At 41.6% G+C, this 27,464-nt stretch overlaps 1 protein-coding gene across 1 annotated transcript in view; it reads left to right on the top strand.

Annotated features, from left to right (window-relative positions):
* TCP11L2 (t-complex 11 like 2) overlaps positions 1 to 27,040 on the top strand; it is a 41,878-nt gene extending 14,838 nt beyond the window's left edge. The window contains exons 4-10 of the mRNA XM_065887585.1: positions 1,742 to 1,862; positions 2,873 to 3,093; positions 4,971 to 5,107; positions 16,660 to 16,847; positions 17,061 to 17,242; positions 19,762 to 19,934; positions 24,645 to 27,040. Coding sequence (XP_065743657.1) covers positions 1,742 to 1,862; positions 2,873 to 3,093; positions 4,971 to 5,107; positions 16,660 to 16,847; positions 17,061 to 17,242; positions 19,762 to 19,934; positions 24,645 to 24,889 — 1,267 coding nt within the window. The 3' untranslated portion in view covers positions 24,890 to 27,040. The remainder of the gene's footprint in view (positions 1 to 1,741; positions 1,863 to 2,872; positions 3,094 to 4,970; positions 5,108 to 16,659; positions 16,848 to 17,060; positions 17,243 to 19,761; positions 19,935 to 24,644) is intronic.
* The last annotated feature ends 424 nt before the right edge of the window (positions 27,041 to 27,464 follow it).

Genomic DNA, 27,464 nt, shown 5'->3' with positions numbered 1-27,464 from the left:
CAGGGTGATAGCTCTCAAAGCACTGTCTCTTGTTACTCTTTAAAATATGGCCAACTCTCATATTTTACCAAGTTGGGGGAAACACTTGGTAAAATAAGTCAGATTTCTGAGACCAGGTAGGAATGCTTATAAATGATTTGACTGATTTCATCTCCACCCCTTCGTCCCTACCTCTTCCACTCCCCAAAATTAAAAAGCTTGTAGCCTTTGGGAAAACTTAAACTCCGACATCCCTCAAGGAGCTATGAAGTTGTTCTAGCTCACTCCTAGTTGGTGCATTCAGGCCAAGTACATGAGGCTTGTAAAGTTCAGAGCAAAAGTCTGTCCCAGCAATGTTTGTCTTTCTAATTGTTCTGTAATTGCTCAAGAGAGTCTCAAACATTGGAAATGGCATTTATGTTGAATAAATCTATTCAGGCAACTAGAATAAGTTTTCACATTTAAAGTGGCTGAGTAGAATATAGTATTTGCAGTTACGGAAACAGTTTTAACTCATACTCCTCAGAAAGCTAATTTTCACTTCTCATAGCATTATTGTATATTTAGCTATTTGTACTTTAAAAGAAAAATTAGGAGATATGCTTAACTATCAAATTATTAATTCATTCACCATGCATTCAGTGAACCCTCAGTAAATGACAAGTGTTATGCTAGGTACAGTGGCAGGTACCTAGAAGAAGTGACCTCTACCTGAGAGAGGTGTATAGCCCTGTGTGGGATAGAGACTTGCAGGTAATTACAGTTCAGGGAAATACGCGCTTTTCTAAAAGCTGTTGCAGAATGGTGTAGGAGTTCAGTAGGAATGTGTGTTTTATCTATTTATCTATTTTAAAATTTATTTATTTTTATGGCTGCGTCAGGTCTTAGTTGTGGCACACAGGATCTTCGTTGAGGCATGCAGGATCTTTTGTTGCGGTGCACGGGCTTCTCTTTAGTTGTGGCGGGTGGGCTCTGTAGTTTGTGGCTCACAGGCTCTAGTTGAGGCACGCAAGCTCAGTAGCTGTGGCGTGTGGGCTGAGCTGCCCTGCGGCGTCTGTCATCTTAGTTCCCCGACCAGGGATTGAACCTGCGAACCCTGTACTGGAAGGCGGATTCTTTACCATTGGATCACCAGAGAGGTCCCTGTGTGTTTTAACATACGCCTATTTTAGGGCATTGACGTACAGGGTAAAGCAAGGTGGCCACTTACTCTATTGTTAGCTTTTCCTAGGAAGGCTCCTATTTCAGCAGTTTTGGTCTGGCCAACTTTAAATGGGACATCTAAGCTGAAGCTGGCAGGCAATCAAATGCATGTCTCCATGGGCCAATCTGTTCTGTTCCATGCCATGAAACTTCAGCTGTTAAGGAAAGAGCAATTTTGCCATCTCATCCCCAAAATCTAGACCAAGTCTAAAAGTCTGTGTAGAAGAGTAGCTAGGTAAATTATGGTATCTCCTTAGGACGAAATTTTATGAACATATCAAAAGCTATAAGGAGGAAGCATTTAAAAAATCTAGGGGAGACACTTAAGACAGAGTATTAAATGAAATAATATTGTACAGACTCAGTATTAAAACAATTATATTAAAACAATGCATTCATCGAACATATGTCAAATACATCAAAAGATTAATAATAGGATTATGAACAATTTTTATTCTCTGTTTTTCTGCATTTTCTAAGATTTCTACAATAAGCATCTTTCTTTTATAATCAGGAAAAATAGTGCTTATTTTAAAATCGATCCATTTCATTCCTGTAGCTTGGCCGGTAGAGTGAGGCACATTGTCCACCAGGCCTTCTGGGACGTCTTGGAATCAGAACTGAACGCTGAGCCCCCTGAGTATGAACACGCCATCAAACTGTTTGAAGAAATCAGAGAGGCAAGTTGATATTGTCTGTATTAATTAGTAATTTTCCCCCCAAAGGCTGTTTTCATGTCCTGCAGAGAGTATTGGAGACTCTTTTGAAACACTGAGCCAGTTCAGTCACCGAAAGGGTTTTTTCCTGCACCTCCTGGAATGGGGTGCAGGCTGGGAAAACAGGGCAGCGGCAGGAACTCAAGCCAATGCTTAGCATGTAGGGCAGTGGCTGTGGTGCTTCAGAGCACAGAGCCTGAGTTAGATAGACCTGCTTTAGTGACAGGCTCTCTCTTCTTAAGTCTGTCTCTGGAGTAGTTGTGAGAATTAAATCAGATGATAGTCATAGCTAACTTTTACAAGACACTTGCTCTGTGCCAAGCACTAGATTATTCATCTATCCTTACTATAATGCTGTGAGGTAGTTATGCCTGTTATTATCTTATATAAAGAAACCAAATTCCCTGACTCACCCAAGGTCACGCAGCTTTGAGGGGTGGAAGGGATTTGAACTGAGGCACTCCGGCTCAGAGCTTGTTCTCCTAACCACATGCTGTGTCTATAAGTACAGTGTCTGCTGTGTAGTGAATACACAATATACGTTGCTCATATAATATGTATTATTTCACATGTAAATATATTATACTAATAGAGCCCATGGGGATGTTTCTATTCGCCCTTCTTTAAAGGGTTCTTTTGGAGCCATGATCTGCAACTTGTCTTTGCACGGTTTCTTTGTAAACTTTTTGAAGTTCTTTCAATAGTATTGCTTCCTTGCCAGTTGTTTTCATTCCGATAGTGTTAGTAACTTCCCATGGGAGGGGAGGGGAGGCTTTCATTCAGAAGACAGAGCTTTCTTTTTAGAGTCAGGACCCTGGAGTGCTCCTCTGATCCACCACTTGATGCAAACTTCTGTGGCATCTGGGGCATTAAAATATGGACAGGGAGCTTGGTCATCTAGACACTGAAATTAGAAATGACAACCTTTATTCATGTAAGGATGCTGTTAATTTTTCCTTCCTCTCCCTGTATAGGTTCTCCTCTCTTTTCTGACTCCTGGTGGCAACCGGCTTCGCAACCAGATCTGTGAAGTTTTGGACACAGACCTCATTAGGCAGCAGGCTGAGCACAGCGCTGTCGACATCCAAGCCCTGGCCAACTACGTCATCAGTACGATGGGAAAGCTGTGCGCTCCTGTGCGAGATGATGATATCAGAGAGTTAAAGGCTACCTGCAACATCGTGGATGTGCTGAGGTTAGCGGTTCTGCAGCTTGCATTTTCTTAGAGTACCTTTGAGTTCATTCAGAAGGGAAGTGTGGGAATTGAGGAACACAGAATAAGGGTTCCTCCTCTCCCAAAGGAACCCTTGACCCTAGGAAGAAACCACCTAAGCAAGGGATAAGTCAATCATTTATTGTGTGCGTGGAGTTTTCACACTGAGTGACCCAACAAGGTTGTTAGCTGGCAGTGCTGGGCCCTAGAGGTGCAGTGATGAAAAAGGCAGATGCAATCTCTGATGCAATCTCTGATTACAGTCTAATGGGGAGACAGGTCTTGAACAAGGAATTACAGTTGTGATAAGTGCTGTGAAAAGGGAAGTAGAGGGGATTAATGGAGCCTCCAGCAGGGGGACCTAACCTAGTTAAGGATCCAGGAAGGCTTCTTCATTAGTTAGGGTATTGCTAGCTGCTATGACATGTAAACCCTGAGTTCTCAGTGATTTAACCAGTAAACGTTTGTTTCTCACTCATGTCAGAGTCCGAGTCAGGGATTCTTGGTCAGGCAGCCTTCCATGTGTCATTCAGGGACCCAGCCTCCTTCTCTCCTTGGCTCCACCCTCGCCCAGCTCCTTGGAGTCCTTTACATTTAGCTGGTGAATGGGAAAGAGATCATGAGGAAGGCATATCCAGTGTTTAACCACCTAGGCCCAGAAGCAATGCATTACATTGACCATACCTAGTCCCATGGTACCACCTACATTGAATGTGGCCTGGGAAACGTGGCTGCTATCTGGGAACACATTTCCCAGCCACAAATCCACACTGCAGGAAGGCAACATGGACCTTTGGTGGTCATCTAGCTATCTCTGCTACAGCTTCCCTCAGGAAGTGATGTGTACAGTAAGATCGTAAGACTCTAATCTGGCTGTGTAGACAGTAATTTCTTTGTGATCCCAGAGGAGAGAGGAGTCTGCAGTACTTTTTGCCATTGAGGGGAATTCTCCTTTTTTTGAGAATACAGCCACATTGAGAACTAAGTTTCACGTAATAGTATAGGAAAGGGAAGGGGAAAGGAAGCTGGTTTGCATATAATGGGTTACTTTATGACTCTGGGAAAGTTGACAACCTCTCAAAGTCACACTTTCCCCATCTGTAAAATAGGCTGTAAGTATCCTTAGAGTTGCACTCAGCTCTGGCAGATTGAGATTCTCCAGTTGTAGAATCCTTGCTTTGAAGGATTTTCTGTGGTGTTCGTCTTCCTCGTGTACTGAGCACCTACTGGTTGTCACTCTCCCCTGCATTTTGTGTTCACTATCTCATTGACTCTCACAACATCCCTCCAAGGTTGATCTTGTCCCTTTCTTTCACAGATGAAGAAACTAAGGCTCAGAGAGATTGAGTAACTTGTTCCTGGCCACAGAGCTGGTCAGTTGTAAAGCTGCAGTTGAATACAGGGCTGCCTAACTCTAAAATGCAGTGTTTTTCCCCCTGTGCTTTACTGCCCTGTCCTTTCTTTCCTTTTCTTTTTCTTCTTTCCTTAGGAACAGAAACAATGTACACTATGTTCAGACTCCATAAAATTTCAAATGAAAATTCCTTCTTGAATCTTTTTTGTCTCATTGTTAAGACTCATTGTTTATGCTTCTTAGTGTCTATCAGTTTATGGCTGAATGTAATGGATCAGCTGGAGGTGTATTTGCTAAAGCAAATACTCTTGAGATCTCTAGAAGAATACATTTGGAATGCATGTATAATGCCTTTTGTAAAAAGTGACCTTGTCAAAGTGATTGGAATTTTAAAACCGTTTCGTGGATGTTTATATTTTCCAGCCTGTAAAATTAGTAATAGTTAATGAATTTCAGATTGATTTCTTAATCACCTCTCTAACTATTTTAACTCTAAAATTTTTAGACAAATATTTCATGTCCTGGATCTCATGAAAATGGACATGGTCAATTTTACAATTAGGAGTCTGAGACCACATCTCCAACGCCAGTTGGTAGATTATGAGAGAACCAAGTTCCAAGAAATTTTAGAAGAAACTCCGAGTAAGTACAATATAAGTGTGTATATATATTGAAATTGGGTGAAAATATGATATTTTTATTTTTGACATCTTAAATAGTAACACTAAAGACTTTTGGCATTTCTGTTCAACATTTTTTTAACTTCTAAAATTGACATCATAAACTTATAGCTATTGACTCTGACCCAGGAACTGTGCTAAGCACTAGTCACTTTTTTTTTTTTTTTAATTTATTTATTTTTGGCTGCATTGGGTCTTCGTTGTGGTGCACGGGCTTCTCACTGCGGTGGCTTCTCTTGTTGCGGAGCATGGGCACTAGGTGCACGGGCTTCAGTAGTTGTGGCATGCAGGCTCAGTAGTTGTGGTGCACGGGCTTAGTTGCTCTGCGGCATGTGGGATCTTCCCGGACCAGGGCTCGAACCCATGTCCCCTGCACTGGCAGGCAGATTCTTAACCATTGCTGCACCAGGGAAGCCCTTCATACATTTAAAAAACAAACAAACATTTATTAAGCACCTCCTGTGTCCCAGACACACCTTGCGTGCTATGGATAGAACAAAACAGAATAAAGCTGCTGCCCCCAAGGAGCTGACCTTCTAGTAGGCGTGACAAACAAAAAACATGTATTGTCAGATGTGTTATTAAGTGCTATGAAGAAAAATAGGATAAAGGGACAGATAGTAACGGGACAGGAATGAGGGTAGGGGGTGTTTCTTTAGATGCGGTGGACTGGGAAGGCCTCTCTAATAAGTAACTATTTGAATGAGGAAGGAATGAGGAATTAAAGGAATGAGGAAGGGTCATAGGAAGATGTGAGAGAATAACATTCCAAGTAGAGAGAACTGCACATACAAAGGCCCTGCAGCAGGAACTTGCTTGTGAAATTGGACAAACACAAGGCAGACTGTGTGGCTGGCGTGGAGTAGGCAGGAGAGAGTGGTAGCAGATGAGGCCAAGAGGTACGCAAAGGCAGGTCACAAAGAGCCTTGTTAGGAAATGAGAGTAATTTAGGTTTCATTCCAAGTGTGATGGGAAGTCACTGGAGCATTTGAGCAGGGGAGCAACATCTGATGTTGATGTTTTAGGTATACGCTGGCTCCTGGGTAGAGAACAGATTGTACAGGAGCAAGAAGGGAAACGGGTACCAGTTAGGTGGTATCGCAGATGGTGGACTGGTCCAGGTTATAGTGGTGGAAGTAATGAGAAGAGGTCAGGTTCTGGTTGTATTTTGAAAATGGAGTAACAAGTTTTGCTGAAAGTTGGATGAGAGATAAAAGAGAGTTGAGGGTGACTCTAAGCAACTGGGTGAAGAGTGATGCCTGTTAGAGAGATGGGAGAGGCCAGGGAAAGGTGGGAGATGGTATGGAGTCAGCATTCAGTTTTAGACGTGTGAACTTTGAGATCTTGTTTGACATCAACATGAAGATGCCAGGAGGTATTTAGATATGAGACTAGAGTTCAGAGGAATGATGGGCACTGGGGATATACATCTGGGCATCATCAATATCTTTATAGTGGATAAAGCCATGGAACTGGATAGTAGCTAACATGTATAGAATGCTTACCACATTCTAAACACCTTATCTGTTTTAACTGATTTAATCTTTACCAAAACTTGAGGAAATTACTCCCCATTTTATGGATGTGGAAACTGAGGCATAGAGAGGTTAAATCACTTCCCTCCACAACACAACCTGTGAATTACAGAGCTGGGACTCACCCCAAGCAGTTTGACTCCACGCTCTTATCCACTCCATGCTCTTATCCACAGTATTACACTGGATGAGGTTACCTAGGGAGTGAGTGTAGATACTGAATGGGCCTGACCTGGGACCTCTAGAGCATCTAGAGCTTGAGAAGAGGAAAAGGATCCAGCAACAGAGACTGTGAAAGGGTAGCCAGAGAGGTGAAGACAGCCAGGAGAGGGTGGTGTCCTGTAAGACAAGCGAAGAAAGTGTTTGAAGAAGGAAAACACTGTCAGCTGCGACAAGTGCTGCTAAATGGTCAAGAAAGATGAAGGCCAAGGCTTGACCATTGGATATGACCGTGTGAGGATCCTTGGTAACTGTGATGGGAGCAGTTTCAGTGGACTAGTGGGCGTTAAAACTGGACTGGAAGAGATGTCAAGAAAGAATGGGAGTAAAGGAAGTGTTACCTCATTGAATCCCCACAATTACTCAGTGAGAGAGGTACTGTTATTCCCTTTGTTTCACAGGTGAGGAAGCTGAGATGCCAGATGTTGGACAGCTGGCAAGAGGCTGGTTAGCTGGTTCCCTCATTGGCAAACCCTTGACAGCAGCCTCTGGGCTTCGGTTAACCACAGCCTAAGGCTGGGTTAGGTGATGCACCCACCCCACCCTACCCCTCGTGGACTGAGCTTTTCTGTCAAGATGGTCAATATGATAGCCTCATGTAAACAAAGCCAAACAGATGCCACTTTAAAAGGGGCTCAAGCCTGTCCAGGGAGGAGGGCATGGGCCATGGAGGGTGACAGGAGGAGCAATCAGTGAAGCTGGGCCCATTCTGCTTGATAACAGGGAGACTCAGGTGGGCCATGAGCACTGCCTTCCCTGTCAATAGTGATTCAGGGCTTTGGTTAAGCTCTGTAGGGCAGACTAGGACCCATGGGAAGGAAGCAGCAGACAGCCAATTTTGGCCTTCCTAGCAGCTGGAGCTGCTGTTTTAACTTTGGTATGGGCCTCTCTATTACTGATAGTAGCCCATGCTAGCTAACATTTTGTTTGAGCACTTACTGTGTGCCAAGTCCTTACTGTGTGCCAAACACCATACGTTTATTAGCTCATTCAGGCTTCACACGTCACCCTATGAGGCTGGTACTGTTATCACCTACTGTTTATAAAAGAAGAAACTGAGGTTAAGGTATTTACCCTAGGTGACTGCTAGTAAGTGGTAAAGCCTGGATAACCCAGCTGTGTCTCTGCCCCAAAGCGTGTGCATTCAACCACTATGCAAAACTGACTCTCTCCAGACAATATATCGACTATCTTGGGGGGATTTGCAGAGAGAGCTCTAGCGTCAAGTGACAGATATGACTAGATGACTTCTAAGGATCCTTCTACAACAAAAATTCTATGACTTCAGAGCTATATTGTTTTGGCTTCAAAGGCAGAGAGGGATTATGGGACATAGAACCCTACATAGAACCTGGATCTGAAACCTGAACTATGATAACCACATTCTTAGCAGCATTTTCCTGAGATTCATTGGTTGGTTCCATTTGTGTCCCTGTATATGTGTATGTACACATGTGTGCAAATGTCTTCATGTCTTGATTCAAGATAGCCTGTAATCTTGAACAAATTCCTTACTGTAGGGTTGAACTACAGTTTCATTCATCTCAAATGATTTGTTTCTCTCCTTAAAACCCAGGCTTAGTGACTTATATTTCATTTGCACCTTTCACATTGACTTGGATATTTCCAGAGATTTAAGAATAGAATAAATCCAGCTGTGCAAGTAGGTCATTGTTGCCCAGATCTAAATATGTTCCCAGAGAAATCAAGAGTCCAGGAAGCAGAGTGTATGTCAACTATTAATTATATCGTCAAGTCACTCTGCCAAAAGTTGGCCACTGTGCCCTAGTATCAAAATAAGAGTCTTACAGTATTGCACAGAAGGACAAAAGTGTTGGATTTTTGTGTGTACATGATTTTTATAAAATAATTATCCAGAAAGTTAATACAGAGAAGTACTCTGGGTTTCTTAATTGACTCCCCCCAAAATTGTATTTTGCCGACAGAGAGATTTTATATAATTGCCCTATTAAAATATACCCAAGAAAGCCTTAGGCAGTGATTGGGTGAATGTATTAAATGTCAACAAAGTAACCACATTAGATCCAACAACTAAATTACCTGTAGAAAGAATGGCACATTACCCCTGGGGGGCTGGGCCATAAGTAGTTTTTCAGAAAGAAAAGGTTTTATTTATTTAGATAATCTCTTATATCTGATAAAATGTTCTCAGGAACTTCATTTCATGTGGTTCAGAAATCCTTATGGGACATAAATGTTTTTCAGAAATATATAAAACTGCATTATGATTGTCTTTGCCTGGCACCCAAGGCATTCAGGAAATATTTATGAAACATTTTAGAGACGAGCAAGCTGATGCTTAGCAACGACCTGCCCAAAGACAGAGCCACACAGCTGAGAAGTAGCGGAGCTGGGACTGGAAGCCAGGTCTCTCATGGCCAAGTCAGGAGTAGACCAAGCTGCTGCTTTGGCTCCTTTCTTTGGATTTTTAAATTTGGTGTTATATCAGCTGGGGTATATCGCAGGCAACAGAAACTAACTGGCTGATTTAGCAGAAAAGGAAGTGAATGGAAGGAGTCATGCAGTTTACAGAAAAGCGAAAATACCTGAGTCTGCGCAAGGCCAGAAACCGGGAGGGCATCAGGAATCTGGGGAGGAAGAAACAAGGGAAAGTTCCGAGCTCTGTCCTCAGATGGTTAATGTGCACTTCAACATGGGCCATCCTTGAACGCTGTGGTCATCATTCAGAGTCCTAGGAAGGAGTCTGATGGGCATATGACTCAGCGAGGCCAACCCCTGTTCAGGGAGGTTGCCTAGTCATGGGACCTCTAATTGATGTTCACAAAAAGAAAGCATGGAGTGAGGGAAAATGATTTCTCAAAATCAGTACCAAAAAAAGGGAAGGTGAGGTGTTGCTAGGCATAAAAGAGTGGATGTCATGGATAAGAGAACTACATTCTTCTAACTGAAAATTGGGGTATTTGCTCTGAATATTTTCCAGAATATTGAAAATAGAGGCCATCTAAAGTTTTGGACAACATCAGGGACTCCCATCCATGTATTCTGCACCATTCTCCTAGTTTATTGAATGGTGCCTGTTCAGGATTGTACAGACCAAGAGCTAGCCTGGCCATCCCCCAAGTCCAGGATGTAGAGTCATTGCCTTTTTAAGGGTCACTCAGATTTCATGCTTAGGTACCATATTAGAAGTCGGTAGAGATGGGAATTGTATTCCTTGATGAATCGATACAGGGATACCCTTGATGCATTCATCTCAGAAAGCTCAAATACTAAACTCATTCATGCCAAACTGGCAGAGTTCACAGAGCATTCCCTGGACTGAATCCTCTGAAGCACTAAATAGCACGATCAATGGCTTTTACGTAATATAAATATTTACATGTGTGTTTTGTGTTGATAAAGCTTTATGTGACTTTATCACATAGGTTGTTTGCTAGGTTTTTGCCTTAGACTCAGTGACTTAGTTGGCCAACCCATAACCCATATCTTTTTAAAAAAACTTTATTGAAGCATTCAATACATAGAATAAAAACACGCCAACTCTTAAGTGTATAGTTCTGTCAGTTTTGACTAAAGAATATGCCCATGTAACCACCACTAGAAACAAGAAATAAAGCATTTCTGTCACTCCAAAAAGAATCCTCAGGCCCCTTGCAACCAACCTCCCCCCATCGAGGTAAAACTGATGTAATTTTTATCAATGTAGATTAGTTTTGCTTCTTTTAGAACGTCATATTAAATGGAATCATACTGTGTGTTCACTTTTCTGTCTAGCTTCTGTCACTCAACATAAGGTTTTTGCTATTCATCCATGTTGTTGTGAGTATCCATAGTTTATATTATTGAAAGTTATCCTATTATATTGTAATCCTATATGATTACATACCTCATTTATCCATTTACCTGTTGATGGACATCTGTGTTGTTTCTGGTTTTAGGCTACTATGAATAAAGCTTCTGTGAACATTTGTGTACCAGTCTTTGTGTGGGCATGTGTTTTCATTTTCTTGGATAAACACCTAGGAGTGGAATGGCTGAGTCATATGGTAAATATATGGTTAATTTTAGAAAAAACGGCCAATTATTTTCCAATGTAGTTGTGCCATTTTATACTCACCATCAGTGTATGAGAGTTCCAACTGCTTTACATTTTCACCAACACTAGGTATTATCAGTCTTTTAAATTTTACCCTATATATATTTATAGAGAATGTGAAAGTATCTCATGTGGTTTTAATATACATTTCCCTGATGACTAATGATGTTTAGCATCTTTTTATATGCTAAATGGCCATTTATTTATCTTCTTACGTGAAGTGTCTGTTCAGATCTTTTGCCCATTTTTAAATTGGGTTGTCTTATTATTGATTTGAAGAGCTCTTTATATATTGTGGAAGCAAGTCCCTTGTCATATTTTTGTGTTGTGAAACTTTCTTCCCATCTGTGGCTTGCATTTTTCATTCTCTTAACCCTATCCTTTGAAAAGAAGTTGTTTTTTATTTTGATGAAGTGCAAATAATAAAATTTTCTTCTATGGTTTGTGCATTTAGTGAATTGTTCACAAAATCTTTGTATATCCTAAGGTCATGAAAATTTTTTTTGTATGTTCTAGAAGTTTTAGACTTTTAGGCTTATGAATCATTTCAAGGCAGTATATTCCAAGGTTCAAAATTTTCCATTCATATATCTAATTCTAGAACTATTTGTTGAAAAAGACTATCTTTTCTCCTTTGAATTGCTTTGGCATTTTTGTTGAAAATCAATTGACCATACATTTGTGATTCTATTTCTGAACTCTTTATTCTTTTTTTAAATTGAGATATAATTTACATACCATAAAATTAAATTTTAAATGTGTATAATTCAGTGTTTTTTAGTATTTTCACAAGGTTATGCAACCATCACCAGTATTTAATTCCATAAGATTTTCATGCTTCCAGAATAAACCCCAAGCTCATTAGCAGTATCTCCTCATTCCTCCCTTCCCTTAGCCCTTGACAACCACAGTTCTACTTTCTGTCTCTATGGATTTGACGGTTCAGGACATTTCATATAAATGGATTCATATAATATGTAGCTTTTTGTGTCTGGTTTCTTCCACTTAGTATTGTTTTTTAAAGATTTACCCATGTTGTAGCACATATCAGTACTTCATTCCTTTTTATTAGACTCTCTAGTCTTTTCCATTGATCTATATTTCTACTCTTAGCTGATACAACACTATCCTGGTTACTGAGGCTAAGTCTTGAAGTCAGATAGTGTTAGCTTCCAACTTAATTCTTTTTCAGAATTGTTTTGCCTATTTTAGGTCCTTTGAATTTCCATATGCATTTTTTAATTAGTTTATCTCGTTCTGCAAAAAAGCCAGCTGGGATGGTGATTGGAATTATGTTGAACTGACATCTTAGTAATGTTGAGTCTACTGATATGTGAACTCAGTATCTCTACTTAAATCTTTAATTTATTTCAGCAATATTGTTTTAGTTTTGGTGTACTGGTCTTATAATTTTTTTAAATTTATTTTTGGCTGCATTGGATCTTCATTGCTGCGCGCGGGGTTTCTATAGTTGCAGTGAGTGGGGGCTACTCTTCGTTGTGGTGCGCAGGCTTCTTATTGCAGTGGCTTCTCTTGTTGCGTGCAGAGCACGGGCTCTAGGTGCACGGACTTCAGTAGTTGTGGCATGTGGGCTCAGTAGTTGTGGCTCGCGGGCTCTAGAGCACAGGCTCAGTAGTTGTGGCACGTGGGCTTAGTTGCTCCACGGCATATGGGATCTTCCCAGACCGGGGATCAAACCTGTGTCCCCTGCATTGGCAGGCAGCCACTGCGCCACCAGGGAAGCTCCTATTTTGTTAAATTTAATCTCATTTTATGTTCTTCTGGTGTTATAAATGCTATTTTATAAAACTTTTTGTTTTCTAGCATATAGAAATATAATTGATTTTTGAGGATCGACTTTGCATCCTGAGACCTTGCTAAATTAACTTATTAATTCTAATAGCTTTTTGGAGTATTCCTTAGGTTTTTCTATAGTATATACAATCATGTTGCCTTTTATTTCTTTGGATTATCTTATTGCACTGACTGGGACCTCCCATCAGATGTTGAATAGAAGTCATGAGAAAGGGCATCCTTGCTTTTCTAGCAGAAGAATGTTTATTATTTGAGCATTAAATATGATGTTAGCCGCATCTTCTCATAGATGTCATTTTTTGGGGTTAAGGAAGTTTTCTTCTATTTCTAGTTTGTTGAGTTTTTTTTTTTTTTTTTGTGGTACGCGGGCCTCTCACTGTTGTGGCCTCTCCCGTTGTGGAGCACAGGCTCCGGACGCACAGGCTCAGCGGCCATGGCTCATGGGCCTAGCCGCTCCGCGGCATGTGGGATCTTCCCGGACCGGGGCACGAACCCGTGTCCCCTGCATCGGCAGGTGGACTCTCAACCACTGTGCCACCAGGGAAGCCCTGTTGAGAATTTTTATCTAAATAGGTCACATATTAAATTTGTTCCCATGCTTTTTCTGCATTTACTCAATTGGTCATATTTTTCTTCTCCTTGATTGTGTTAATGTGGCGAATTAGAGTGACTGATTTTTTTTCTAGTGTTAAACCAAGCTTGCAATCCTGAGATGTTTATCCAGTCACTTGGCCCCGGTATATTATCTTTATCTTATTGCCTTTCTAATGCTTCCTTAAGGATTTTTACATCTGTATTTATGAAAGATGTCCCCCTGTAATTTTCTTTTCTTATAATGCCATTGCTTGGTTTTGGTGTCAGAGCAAAGCTGCCCTCATAAGATAAATTAGGAAGTGTTCCCTCCTCTGCTTTCTGAAGGAGTTAAAACACCCTGTGTCTTCTCGTTTGATTTGCATGCACAGTGTATATTAGTAAACATTTTACTGCATGACAGTTGAAGGGAAATATATCTGCAGGCATATAGGACCAAATCAATTTGTCAGTCTAAAGGAGACTATTTGAGTCAGTACTTAAGCCCATGGTTACCTCCAGAGATGGTGAATTAAATAGGAAACCTACCGGGTCTCTCATGCCAGGTATAGAGAGCAGAGGTTTTTTGAGAACCTACTAAGTGACAAGTACCACTGGAAAAACGTTTGATTAGTTTCCAACGCAAAGGGGTCTGCCAAGACAAGGCCAGATATCTCACACACCTATCAGGTTGTGCTGTGAGCTAAGTCAAGGGAAAACTATATAAAAAATAAACGTCATAGGCTTGGACTCTCAAGGAGTCTCATTTTCATATCAATAGTAATATTAAAGGCACATGAACTATTTAATAACTTATTTTTAGTAAATAGAGAAGCTGTTTTTCAGGTCAGCTATTTAAGAGAAATGACAGCCAGATCAAAAATTCAAAGGCAGATGTGCCTCAAGAAGGCAGTGATAGGACTTCCCTGGTGGCGCAGTGGTTAAGAACCCGCCTGCCAGTGCAGGGGACATGGGTTCAAGCCCTGGTCCAGGAAGATCCCACATGCCGCGGAGCATCTAAGCCCATGCGCCACAACTACTGAAGCCCGTGTACCTGGAGCCCGTGCTCCGCAACAAGAGAAGCCACTGCAATGAGAAGCCAGGGCACCGCAACGAAGAGTAGCCCCCGCCCGCCCCAACTAGAGAAAGCCCGCGCGCAGCAACGAAGACCCAACGCAGCCAAAAATAATAAATAAATTAATATAAAAAACAAAAAGAAGGCAGTGATAAGGATGGGTCCATACAATCAAGAAAGGCTTCCCGGGCTTCACTGGTGGCAGTGGTTGGGAGCCCGCCTGCCTATGCAGGGAACACGGGTTCTTGCCCCGGTCTGGGCGGATCCCACATGCCGCGGAGCGGCTGGGCCCGTGAGCCATGGCCACTGAGCCTGCGCGTCCGGAGCCTGTGCTCCGCGACGGGAGAGGCCACAACGGTGATAGGCCCGCGTACCGCAAAAAAAAAAAAAAAGAAAGGCTTCCCACAGGAAGAGGCTGGACCACTGAGGACTGGCAGGATATGGACTGAGAGAACCAGAGATAATTTCGGCGGGGTTAGTCCAAGACTTCCTGGCAGGAAACAGGAACATATATTGGTGGGGAAGTGCTCTTGGGCCTCCACTGCCCCTGAGAAATTCTTAGGTAAATGCACCTGTAAAACCATTGCCTATTGTTCTGTTTCTCTCTCCTGGTAGATAAGGAGGTTTTTGAGTATAGGGACTGTGTTTACTCACCTGTGAATTCTCTGCACTTGGTATAGTATCTGGTGTATAGTAGGTGCTCAGTTGTCATTGAAGAAATGAATGGAGAGGCTCTTTTCCATATGAAAAACCACGGGGTACCAGTGCCTCATAGGGTTGACCTCGATTTTGGAGCCACATAGAACAGTCAGTGTACTAGCTTGTGGGGGTGAAATCTCAGGGGATTCCTTAGAGAAAAGCCCATGTTTCCCCCTAAACTCATGCTCTTTCTGCTTTACCAGTTGTACTCAATTCTGGCTACATATTAGAATCACCTAGGGTGTTTAAACACAGATGCCTGAGCCCCATCTCACACTGATTAAATCAAAATCTCCAAGAGCCAGTGCCCAAGATCACATTTCTTTCTTTTTAAAGTTCCCCAGGTGATTCTACAATCAGCCAGGATTGAGAACCTCTGCTACACTGTTGCTTTTGTTTGAGATAAAGAAATGGGCTTTTAAATCTGTCAGCTGTGTAAAGCAATTATACCCCAATAAAGATGTTTAAAAAAAAAAAAAATCTGTCAGCTGTAAATGATTAAGCTTGCAGCATAAATGCTTATTACTGCCATATTGTAATTATATCCATGATGGTTTCCACTGTTTCTGTCTGTTGGGTACCTTTTAAATAAAAGACTGCAAGTCTTTTATATCTTTATAAACAGAGCTGGGAAAACCAAGAACAACATTTGCCAACTGAGGAGAAACAAAGTTGTGAAATTCTGGAGGTGGTGTTGCTTAACTGTGGCAAACTGAGCTGCTCATAAATTACCCCTGTTTCCAGGGTGACTATTTATTTTGTTCTCTGGGTCTTTTTAAAAAATCTGCACCTGTGTTCAGTCTGCATTTTTAAGCAATCTCCACCTTATAAATTCTACCAAATACATAATTTTATAAGAAATGTGGTATAAAAAGCAATTTATTTCTAGGGGGAAACCTTAGAACTGGGTCTGAAGTAAAATAAAGTGTGCACACCAGCATGCTGGGAAAGGCATAGCTCTATTCAGACACTCCGAGGAGGGGTCTGGAACCCAAAAATGTTTAATTAATCATCAATGCCTTTAATCTAAATACCTTCTCTGCACAAGACTCAAGGTCATGTGTGAGCTGGCCTGTCTATCCATCTGATGCCATCTGCTGCCACTCTCTCTCCCGCCTAGTTCTTTATAGACCAGCAGTACAGATTTGCTTGTAGCATCCAAATTACCATATTTTCTCACTATTCCGGGTCTTTGTGTGGGCTATTCTCCTACCCTGGCGTGACAGCTCTTTCCTCTGTTTGCCTTGTATCCTGAAGTGTCACTTATGGAGTTCCTCTTACAGCCTGTCCTGGACAGCCTCTCCTCCCTCCACTCCTCTGTGTCTTCTAGTATTCACTGTATTCTGCTGTAATTGTGAGCCTACAGGTCTGTCTGCCCATCTGGACTCTTAAGCTCAGCTCCTTGAGGGCCATGGCTGTTTTGTCATTCATGCCCAGCACCTAACCTGACATCTGTCATGTAGAACGCACAAATGAAGGAATCCATCAGCTGGAGGACAAATATGTGGCCTTTGTACTTGCAGGTGCTCTTGATCAAACTACAGAATGGATAAAAGAATCTGTGCATGAAGAATTACTTTCTCTTTCTGAGACTGCTTTAACTCCCGGGGCCAAAAACAGCTCCAAGCCAAGCCTGAGCCCTACATTGGTGCTAAATAATAGTTATTTGAAATTGTTACAGTGGGATTACCAGAAAAAAGAATTACCAGAGGTGAGTGATTTTTTTTTTCCTTCACTCAAGTTTTCCAGTATTCTAATTCTTAAGTTCAAACTGTGAATCAGCTGGTCTGTCTGTGTTGCATGTGATTTAATGACTTTACTGAAATCAGATAAAAATGGGAGTTTGGATGTAACATTGCTTATTTTACAAGTTCATGGTATTGAGCTTCCCTTACTATTTTTACATTTTAAATAAACATGTTAGACACTCATGACAGATGGAGCACGTCTTCAGGAACTGACAGAAAAGCTGAATCAACTGAAAATGATTGCCTGCCTGTCCCTAATCACCAACAACATGGTGGGTGCTATGACAGAAGGCCTACCTGAGCTTGCAATCAGGGTAAAAAAGATTTCAGCTGTTCTACTTGAAGGCATGAACAAAGAGTAAGTTCCAAGCATTTTTATCTGCTTTGCCTTGTATTCAGGGTCTGCATGTGTTTCAGAGAATGTAAATAACCTTGACATCTGGATGTGATATTCAGGACTGTGCTTTTGAAAAGCTTAGCTCACACCTTCTTCTTTTAGAATTTCTTTTAATATCACTGAAGGCTTAGATGTCCCATCATAGGAAAGGAGAGGTCTTTTCCATAACAAGTGCCAGGGTGAGTATAGTGTTTCGGCTTAGGATGGGTGTGTGCAAAAGCTCTTCTTTGACAGTGTTGTGGAAAAAACCAACAAAACCCAGAAATCCACCATGCTCAGTGTTTAGAACACCCTATCAAAGAGGCTTTCCGATTCAGTTGTTCCAACTCCATAGGTTTTCTGCCATGAAATGTTTACCAGCTTCACTGACCCAGCCTCTGTGAAATCTTCAGAGTGGTGACATCTCTGTCCTTCAGAGATGCTCTGCAAGTCCAGTGAAAGTTTTGTTTTTGCCAAATTCATTTCCCAGTATCAAACCTTCATTGAATACTAGAATCCCATTTCAATTTTGCATTTAGATCATCCTATTGGGAATCCTGTCCACGTTAGAAAATTCCTAGTCTTAGCCAATGGCCAGATGTTTCCATGGGTCTCATATGGGTCAGCTCCTCTTGCTGGTTCCCCTTTCAGGTGTTTTCAGGGACTTTATTCCTCTCTTTGAAGGGAGATACACCCAGCCTCCCATCCTCCTGCCCATTACTTAGAGAGCACATAAATGACTTGATAAAATCCTAGAATGTTAAAAGCCCAAAGAAGCCCAAGTGGTTATAGCATCCAGAGTTCTCATTTTGACCTGAAGCTCAGAGAGAGAATAGGATTTGCCTTGGGTTGCACACCAAGAAAAGGACAAGCCAAGGCCTGAACTCTGGCCTATGTCAAGGCCCTGCCCTTTCTACTGATCCTGGTGCTAACTTGCCAGGCTCCTTTATTTCACGTTCCAGGACCCAAGACCTATAATAAAAAGAAATCTGCTCTGGCTCTGGTTTTGCAATAGATTTTATTTTAGCATTTTCCCACACTGGGTAACCATTATTTTCCAGGAATTCTAATTTATTAAGCCTTTAGTGAACCCCCAGTACTGCTTAAGTATTAATATAAAGCACACAGCAAAATGGTTACTAAGAGGACAGGCTTTGGGGTCAGGCAAACCAGGGTTTAAATCCTAGCTATGCTACTGACTTGTTATGTACCATTGAATAAGATCCTGAATCACTCTGAGTCTCACCTCCTCATTTGTAAAAAGGGAATAATTGTACCTACCTTAGGGTTAATGGAAACTTAAGATGACTGTGTGAAGCACTTAGGGCAGGTGTCTGGCACATAGTAAGTGCTTGATAAACGTTAGCTTTTAATAACTACTTAGTTGTTAAGTCATCTTCTTTATAGTTGTTTTGCCTATCTGATTATATTATTGTTTTGTCTAATTCCCCCCACCCCATCCCCCCATCTCTTATCCTTTAATTCCCATTTTGCACAAAGTTGTCTTAAAGACCCTTTCTGACTAGTGAGCAGCAATTTTCCATCATCATTCCCCAATAGTGCGGATCCAACAAATGCTGTTTCTAATTACACCTTTTTCCTTACCTGTTAAATAACCCACCACTAACTACTTTTTACAGTTTTCTGGACTGTATATATTTGGTATTACTGATCAGTTACTTGAAAGTAACAATGTGAAGGAGTTTCTTACCTTTCATCATGATAGGTCAAGAGTTTTAGGTAACTTGTCTTCATGGTATTGGCTTCTGAATATCTTCATTTCTTGTTTTTGATTGGTGTTAGAGATTTACTGCTCAGGCATGGATAAAGGAATTGATTGTACCTCATTTTCCAAGCACATTAAAAAAAAAATCTATGAATGAATCCACTCAGACCAGAGGGTTTATTTTAAGAAGTAAATAGGTTACTTTTTAAAGAACCTACTCTTTCCTTTTCTGATAGCCCTGCCTGAAGATGGGGTTGCAGACTTATTTTCAGGGACCACATTTTTCTGTCTGTGCTTTCCTATTTATGTTTTTTTTTTTTTTTTTTTTTTGTGGTACACGGGCCTCTCACTGCTGTGGCCTCTTCCGTTAAGGAGCACAGGCTTAGGACGCTCAGGCCCAGCGGGCATGGCTCACGGGCCCAGCTGCTCCGGGGCACGTGGGATCTTCCCGGTCCAGGGCACGAACCCGTGTCCCCTGCATCGGCAGGCGGATTCTCAACCACTGCGCCACCAGGGAAGCCCCTGTGCTTTCCTATTTAAACATTACCCACAGAATTGAGTGGTTTTAAGCATTTGCAAATCTGCTACATATAGAGGATGGTTGGGAGGAGTTACTATTTTCTAAGCTCATTCTAATAGAGGTAATTATTGTCTGTATAGGGAAAAATTGGTAGACATTTGAAATAAGTTGGTATATTTTTAAAACAACAACAACAACAAAAATCCTGCTAAATAAAAACTATCCCTGATGGGATTTTTGTTTCATGTTTTGTAGGACCTTTAACTTGAAGGAAGTCCTAAATTCTATCGGTGTTCAGACTTGTGTTGAGGTAAACAAGACCCTGATGGAGAGAGGTTTACCTGCTCTAAATGCTGAGGTTCAAGCTAATCTTGTAGGTCAGTTCTCAAGCATCGAAGAGGAGGACAATCCTATCTGGTCCTTGATTGGTGAGTCTTCATGTTTTTATTGGTTTCTGCTTCAATTCCAATTTGCTTTGCCATGCTGGTTTTGGCTAATGTTAAGTGTCAGTCAAATTTTAGTCTTAAACAGATTACCTGCTTCTTTTGGTGAGTGAATAAATATTGAAAATATGAAGAAAGCATTAATATTTTCAAAGGTCTGGGACTCATTGCTGCTTCTGTGTGTATAGGTAGCAGAGTGGGAGGATGTTTCAGAGCCTCCTGCCTTACTACCCAGCTGATAGGTTTCTATGAAGAAAATAACATCATGCTGCCAGTAATGTTAAATTCCTAGATCAACAGAGCAATCCAAACCAGCTGGCAGTGTGTTCCCAGAAAGCAGACACGGGCTCTGCTGGAAGCAAACCTGTGTGAGCTGAGGCCCCTATGGTGGTCAGGCTTAGAGAGACAAAGAGTTAAAAAGACCCTGCAACTGAGAGGCATAGTGGGTAGACTTTTTTTTGTACTTGATTGCTAAGAAAATGAATATCTTAAGGTCAAGTTGTATTGGTGAGTTGGGGAGAATGTATCAGTTAGGACTTTTTCTATTACTTGTGACAGAGAACCTAAGCTTCTAAAGTGGCTTAAGCAAAAAGGGAACGTATTTGCTCATATAACAGAAAACAGCAGGGTGGGATTGGCTGCTGGTACAGCTTAATCAGAGATTAAACTATGTCCTGGGTGCTGGTTTCCCCACTTTGGTCCCTCAGCACTGCCTTCCTCTGGGCTGGCTGTCTCCATGGAGGGTCTCTTCCCAACACAGCAAGATGACTTCAGCTCCAGCCTACATCTTTCTGTGTTTAAGTCAAGCCAAAAAAAAAAAAAAAGGAGTCAGTTTCCCTCCCCTCTTAGCTCAGACAGTGACCCCAGAATTGAGTCTCATTGACTCCAGACGGTGGTCATGTCCCATTGTTGACTCATTCATGGTGGCCAGAAGGGAAGAAACTTAAACTTGAGACGTGTTCAATTCCTGGTGAACACCTGGTCTGAAACTAGGGAAGAGATTGTTTTCCCCCAAACAAGATCAGAGTGCTGTGGCCTTAAGAAGGGAAGAGGGTGATGTGGGACACAAAGCAAGTGTCTACTGCAGAGGGTGAGGAATGGACCAGACAGAGGAAAGAGTGTGGCATTCGAATATACTAACATTCCAGGACTAATCTGCAAGTTTTCAAAGTACAGCACTGACTTCCCTAAGAATACAAGTACTTGCTATTATTTAGTTGAGGCTCTTAAATAGTTTCTCTCATTCTTATCCCTGGGGACACGGGATGCTGGCCATCTAGGCCACCCAGGCCACTTAATAGCTCTAGGCTTCAACCCCACCCCCAAGAAGAGAGCCATCTGGTGTGTAGCATGTGGGCTGCTGAGGGGTGACGGGTGAAAACAGTAACACACACAGCATAACCGCAGCTGCCTGTGGCTGAGCCCTTCCCTGCGTAACCTTCACTGCTGACATGCATCTCATGGCCCGTAGTCTCCAGCTGAACGCTAACAACAGGGAGACGGTGTTCCCCGGAGAAAGAGGGGCAGGCTGTCTGCAGTCTGCCACGTACCAAGAGACCCCCCCCACTAGTGCACAGGCCTCACGAGGACGGGGTGCATATTTGCTCACTGCTATTTCCCCATACCATGCTGGGCCCAGAGATGACCTTTAATAAATATCTGTGGAATGGGTGAATGCATGGAGACTTAGAGCAGTTAAGTAACTCACCTGAGGTCACATAACTAGCAGGTTGCAGAGTATGGCTTCTTCCTGAGCCTCTCTGACTCATATTCTTTTTTTTTTTTTTTTAACAGAAGAAATTTATTTTCTTACAGTTCTAGAGGCTGGAAGTCTGGGGTCAAGGTGCCAGCGTGGTTGGGCTCTGGTGAGAGCTCTCTTCTTGGCTGGCAGATGGTTGCTTTCTTGTTGTGTCCTCACATAGCAGAGAAAGAGAAAGAGAAAGAGGAAGAGGAAGAAGTGTAAGAGAGAGAGAGGGTGGGGTGGGGTGGGGAGAGTGACTCATATTCTTAACTGCTCTAATGGGCACTACAGTCAAAGCTGGAGCCCTGCTGCTCATTGGCAGCGTGGCCAGAGCATTGGGTGTCCTCCATGCCCTTGCTTTAGATCAGGGAAGTACTTGCAATGTCAAGGGAGAGGGAAGCTGGGGTCCAGGAGATGCCCCACCCCGAGGTGGCCTCTTAAAATCCAGTCAAGCAACTTTTTTCCACCCAGCTCTCCCCAGTCCAAGTTTCCTGTTCTTTTGCAAACTGGAAGTATTTTGTAACCTCATTCAAAGTATTGTTGCCTAGCAACGTGAATGACTCACTTGAGCGTCCCTCCCTGGGCTCTGGAAGCCAAGGGCACGTCTTTGGCAGGGGCTCCATTTGGCTGCTCCTAAATGGACAGACGCTTCTGTCACCTTAGTCTTGGCCTAAAAACTGTGACTCATCCACAGAGGAGATAGAACCACTTGTCAGCATAATAACAGTTTTGAAAAAGTTTCATTCTTTAAACAGCCTTGTGAAAAGTGTTTGGACCGTATCTGTGATGAAAATAGACCCAGCTTCCTAACGGGGAATTTAGCAGACAGTTTCCTCTTAATTCTCTGCCTGCAGAGGAGCTGGAATACATTAAGCACTTAGAGGGATCCCTGGGACAGAAGAAGGGCTCCAATTTACCCCTGCCTTTCCTCCCCTGTAGTTCACGGTACCCACAGTCTGCCTTCTTTTGTTCTTACTTGATGTGCTATTTGTCTACAATGGAATTAAAACTCCCACTGTGTTCTTAGCCATTAAAAAAGGTAATTAGAGAGGGAGTTTTCCTTCAAATGATTTTTTTTTCAAATATATACCAAAACCATGTAAAAATGATTTATGGATTACCTGCTGTATAAATTATTTGCATGCTAATAGCCACCTACATTTTTAAAAAGTAATTTTCAATTATACAAGTGATACATCCATGAATAATTTCCTCTTGTTGACAAATTATGGATAAGGCCCAAGTCATCTTTGACTGCCTTCTCCAGCCCCCATTCCTCTCTGGCTCCCATTGCTTTCAGTTTCGGGTTTATCTTTATAGACCTTTTTCATTCCAATCTCACTTTAATTCAAGCAGCATTTATGACGTGCCTGCCACATGCCAGACCAGGGATATTATAAGACAAAAAAATAGCCCTGACCCTTAGAAAGCCCACTGTCTAAGAAGGGAGAGATAAATTCTCAAGTAACAGTAATATGGGGTGATAGTGTAACAGTTGCTAGGAAAAGCCACAGAAAGGAGGTGACTTTAGCATTGAAGTATGCTCTCGACTTGTGCAGAGATGAGGTGAGGTGGAAAGGCATTCTAGTAAGAGGAAACAATTTGGGCTAAGATATGGACATGGGACACTGGGGACTTTGAGTTCTAGGTCAGGTCCGGCTGAAACGTGTGATTTTTGGGAGAAGTGTTTAGAGATAAGTTTCAGCAATATAGTTATCTGTATTCGATGGAGTGTATTTTCCTTAGTAAACTTCCTTATTTGTGAGATTTCTGTTTCCAAAGCCAGAGAACATCCTTGGAGCAGCATGGGCTGGGGCATGTCAGGCTTGTCCAGTACCATTTGTCCAATACCACTGCAGCTTCACTTATTTATGCATTTGCGTGCTTTTGTGAAGTCGTCTCAAATGCAGATACACTGAGGCACTGAAGCAGGAAGAATGGAGAAGGGGCAGTGCCAGTGGGGTGGCCCTTCCTTAGTGACTCCAGATTGTTGCCCACATGGGGGGTGATCATATAATTTGTTTTCCACCCCAGGACACTTTTGAGAGTGCTCTTTTTAATTATGCCAGGACAGCAGGTGTCAACTTTAACTGTCCTGTGAAAACTCGGATGTGTGCTCACCCTTGCCATGTGGCAGTTTGGGCCCCCAAGTTTGCCAGATCTGTAGATTTTTCAAGAAGAACCAAAACTTTGATTTTCTATGTGAAATCCCCTCGTTTTAAATGACTTCTATTTTTAAAAAACACTACGTGGACCAAACTGGCAGTGCCAGTTTACCAACTCAGCTTTAGGATACATAACTAAAATTATGGACGTTGAGTTTTTGTAAAAGATTCCCCACCCCACCCTGAAAATGCTATGCATGTTTTGTTAGCTAGCTATTACTGCATAACAAATTACCCCAAAACTCCATCTGTCATTGCTTACAAGTCTGTGGGGCAACTGGGTAGTTCTTTTGATCTTGCTGGACGCACGCGTGCATTTGTGGTCAGCTGTGGCTTGGGTGGGTAGCTCTGCTGATCTTGCCTGGGCTCTCTCAGGTGCTTGGGAGTTGGTTGGCTACAGGTTGGTCTAGGATGGCCTAAGATGGAACAACTGGGCTTCCCTCAACATGGTCCCTCATCAAGCCCAGGCTTGTTTACATGGTGGTGGTAGGCAGAGAGAGTGGGTTCAAACAATGCCTCTTGAGCACGGAAGTCACATACCAGCACTTCTGCCACATTCTGCATTGGCCAAAGCAAGTCGTAAGGCCATCCCTGCTCCAAGGCATGGGGAAACAGACTCCAGTCTTTGATGGGAAGAGCTGCAAGGCTGCTTTGGAAAGGGCACGAATATAGGGAGAGGTCAAGAACTGAGAATGTTGCCGCAATCCACATACCACAATTACTGTTCTCATTTTTCAAAATCACGTGCTTTAATAATGGGACAGATAAAGATGCCTTCTTTTTCCCCAGAAAAACGAATCCAGCTATACATGAAAAGCCTACTTTGTCTGCCAAACCCTCAAAAATGCATGCCTGCCGTGCCAGGAGGCCTCACTGTCGTTCAGCAGGAGCTAGAGGTGCTAGGCTCGCAATATGCAAGCATTGTGAATCTCAACAAACAAGTGTATGGACCATTTTATGCAAATATACTTCGAAAGCTGCTCTTTAGTGAGGAAGCCACGGGGAAGGCGGAAGCTTCATCATCTACTAACTAAAGAGGAACTGACATTGGATAAAAGATTGGAAGCCCAGCACTTAGGTACCCAGTCTGTTTCCATCAATGGCATTTCAGATGCGGCATGTCCTCAGTCCTGTGTGTGGCACAGCGTTAGCCCGAATCTGTATAATCCAGTAATATTAGCATTGCAAAGACATGCACGTCATAATGACCCTGTTTGTGCACTATCTACAAGTCCAAAAGAGATGTTTTTAATGAACAGCAAGCAATTTGTAATTAATTATATTACCTATATAATACTTGTAAATGTTTTCTTAAGCATATATATCTGGCTTATTCATTCAACCTGTAAGGAGTTGTATTTCACATCAAATCTAATGATTTTTTTTTTAACTTTGGTACAGCTTCTTAAGGGGTTGAAAGTTGTGAACATAACCAAGGGGATTGATGTTCTGAATAAATGATGTGAAGTAAGGGATAATCGTATTTTAAATGTACAATTAAATTTTATTAATGTGTAATAGGAGCTTACGTAGTATAAGTCCTCAAATTCTACAAATATACCAAATCACACTTTGTGATACCAATTGTCAGTATTTGTTTAGAATTTCAGTGTATTAAATACATTTTAAAGCTACATACAAATTTTAGATAAAACCTCCCTTGTTCATTTAGTGAAAATAGAAACAAACCCCTGCTAAAATTTTATTCTAGAGGGTGGATTCTTCTCACTTATCCTGCTCTCTGAGGGAAACAGTTTTTGCACACATCTCTTCGTGAATGTCCCTGCATTTCTCAGGCCTGATAAGGTTTATATAAGATTTTAATATTTTTACATAAGGCAGGAGTGGTTTGAATTGTTTTACTTGTAAGGAGAAAAATTGATAAAACAAGATCCCCATTCTCAGTGAAATTCATGTCTGAAAAAGAAACAGTTGAACTCTGGAATTTTTAACCATATAATGTGCTAGCAAACACCTTCTGTGCTGATTAAATTCTTACCTGCTGTGACCAAGATGCTCTTCTAAGTATCATCATCATTTGCCACTCTTATGCATTTAATTAAACTTTGCCAAGCTGGCACTCGTTGTCAGGATTCTAGAGAAATCTGCATACTGTCGTGGAATTGCATACTTCTTCTGAAATGTTAAGTGAAGCACTACCTTTTGGACGGACTCAGTCTGGAAAGTGCTTTATTTGCATGAAATGCATTTTGATTGTTTGGTTTTCTGAGGACTCATTGAACCTTAGTAATTTGATGGAGAAGAGTGGGTAGGAAGGAAAAAATAATGCTCCTTTCTTCCTCTCTTCCTCACCACGACCTTCACCATTATGGTGCTACCTAATTATTTGATAAAGTTCTAGGAAATGATTGTGTGAGTAAATTATCTCCGGTCTTTACATTTTGGAGGGATCTGCCAGAATTCGAGGAAATTTTGAAAGTCAGTTTTTTTTTTCTCATGTGACCAATACATAAATCAGCCATTCTGTCCATTTGAGCAGCTGTGTATAAATGGAATTTTACTGAAGAGCACATCATTGGTCTCACCCATTGTTTCCCTCTTCCTGTATTTCCATTCTGCCTGTTTCCTATGCTTAGAAACCAAAAGGTGCTGTAGATTTTTGTTTTCATTTTCTCTTACGTTGAAGTAGTTTTCAACTGTGTTCACTTTGGGGCCTGGACAGCAGGGAGGGTGTGACATAGAAATGTAATGTGTAGCATAACTTTTTGTTGCTTTCTGAGGTGAACTGTATATTTAACCAGAAGACCAGGTGATACACTTTTTTATTATCAGATTGGAATCCGTCTGGTATTCTTATATACTTGATTATACTGAGTTGCCAGCAGGAAAACAATATGCAAACATTTTTTAAAAATGCATTTAAAATGAAGGGCATTCTGCCTTTTTTTTTTTTTTTTTTAAAGTGACAAAGTAAATCTCAATGTCTGAAGTCTGGATTTAGGCAACTACATTTATTAGGATTTTAAAATCCTATCCCTTAGCGTGTTGTTTACTTGGTTTTTACTGAAATGTTTACTTTTACTTTTGAGAATTTTCTTAACATGGTCTTGTTTTGTAATGTCAATTTTATTAAACACCATACACACATTTTCATTCTTCTTCTGCTAAAACATGTATTGTGTGCACTAGTTAAATTTTAAAACATTAAAAATTATTTCAAGATAGCTGGTGTCTCTTTGTTTTCTAAACCACCTTTGGGTAACTCAGGGCTGGAATACTGCACACTCTTTATTGCAGTTGTTTTAGAAGGATTCTTCTGCTGATCATCAGAGCCTCACAGACATCAGGTCATGTTCATTCGTTCATTCAGTCAACAGATAGCTACTGAGCATCTACAGTGTGCCAAGAAGTATCCTAGATCTTTGATACACAGATGACTAGACAGACACTGTCCTGAAGAAGTTTGTAACCTAATAAGAAGGATAAACTTGTGAACAATTGCAATAAAGTGTAATTCGGGCAATAAAACACATACACGTGGTGCTAGAGGAAATACTGCCAGACTGTGTTTCGTGGAGGTCACCCTTGAGCTAAAGCATGAAGGGTAGGCAGGAACTTGCCAAGAAAGGGAAAGGCACAAGAGGCCAA

Source organism: Phocoena phocoena, chromosome 11, assembly GCF_963924675.1.
Source record: "Phocoena phocoena chromosome 11, mPhoPho1.1, whole genome shotgun sequence".
NCBI classification, from domain to species: domain Eukaryota; kingdom Metazoa; phylum Chordata; class Mammalia; order Artiodactyla; family Phocoenidae; genus Phocoena; species Phocoena phocoena.
This window is presented reverse-complemented; position numbering and strand designations above follow the sequence as displayed.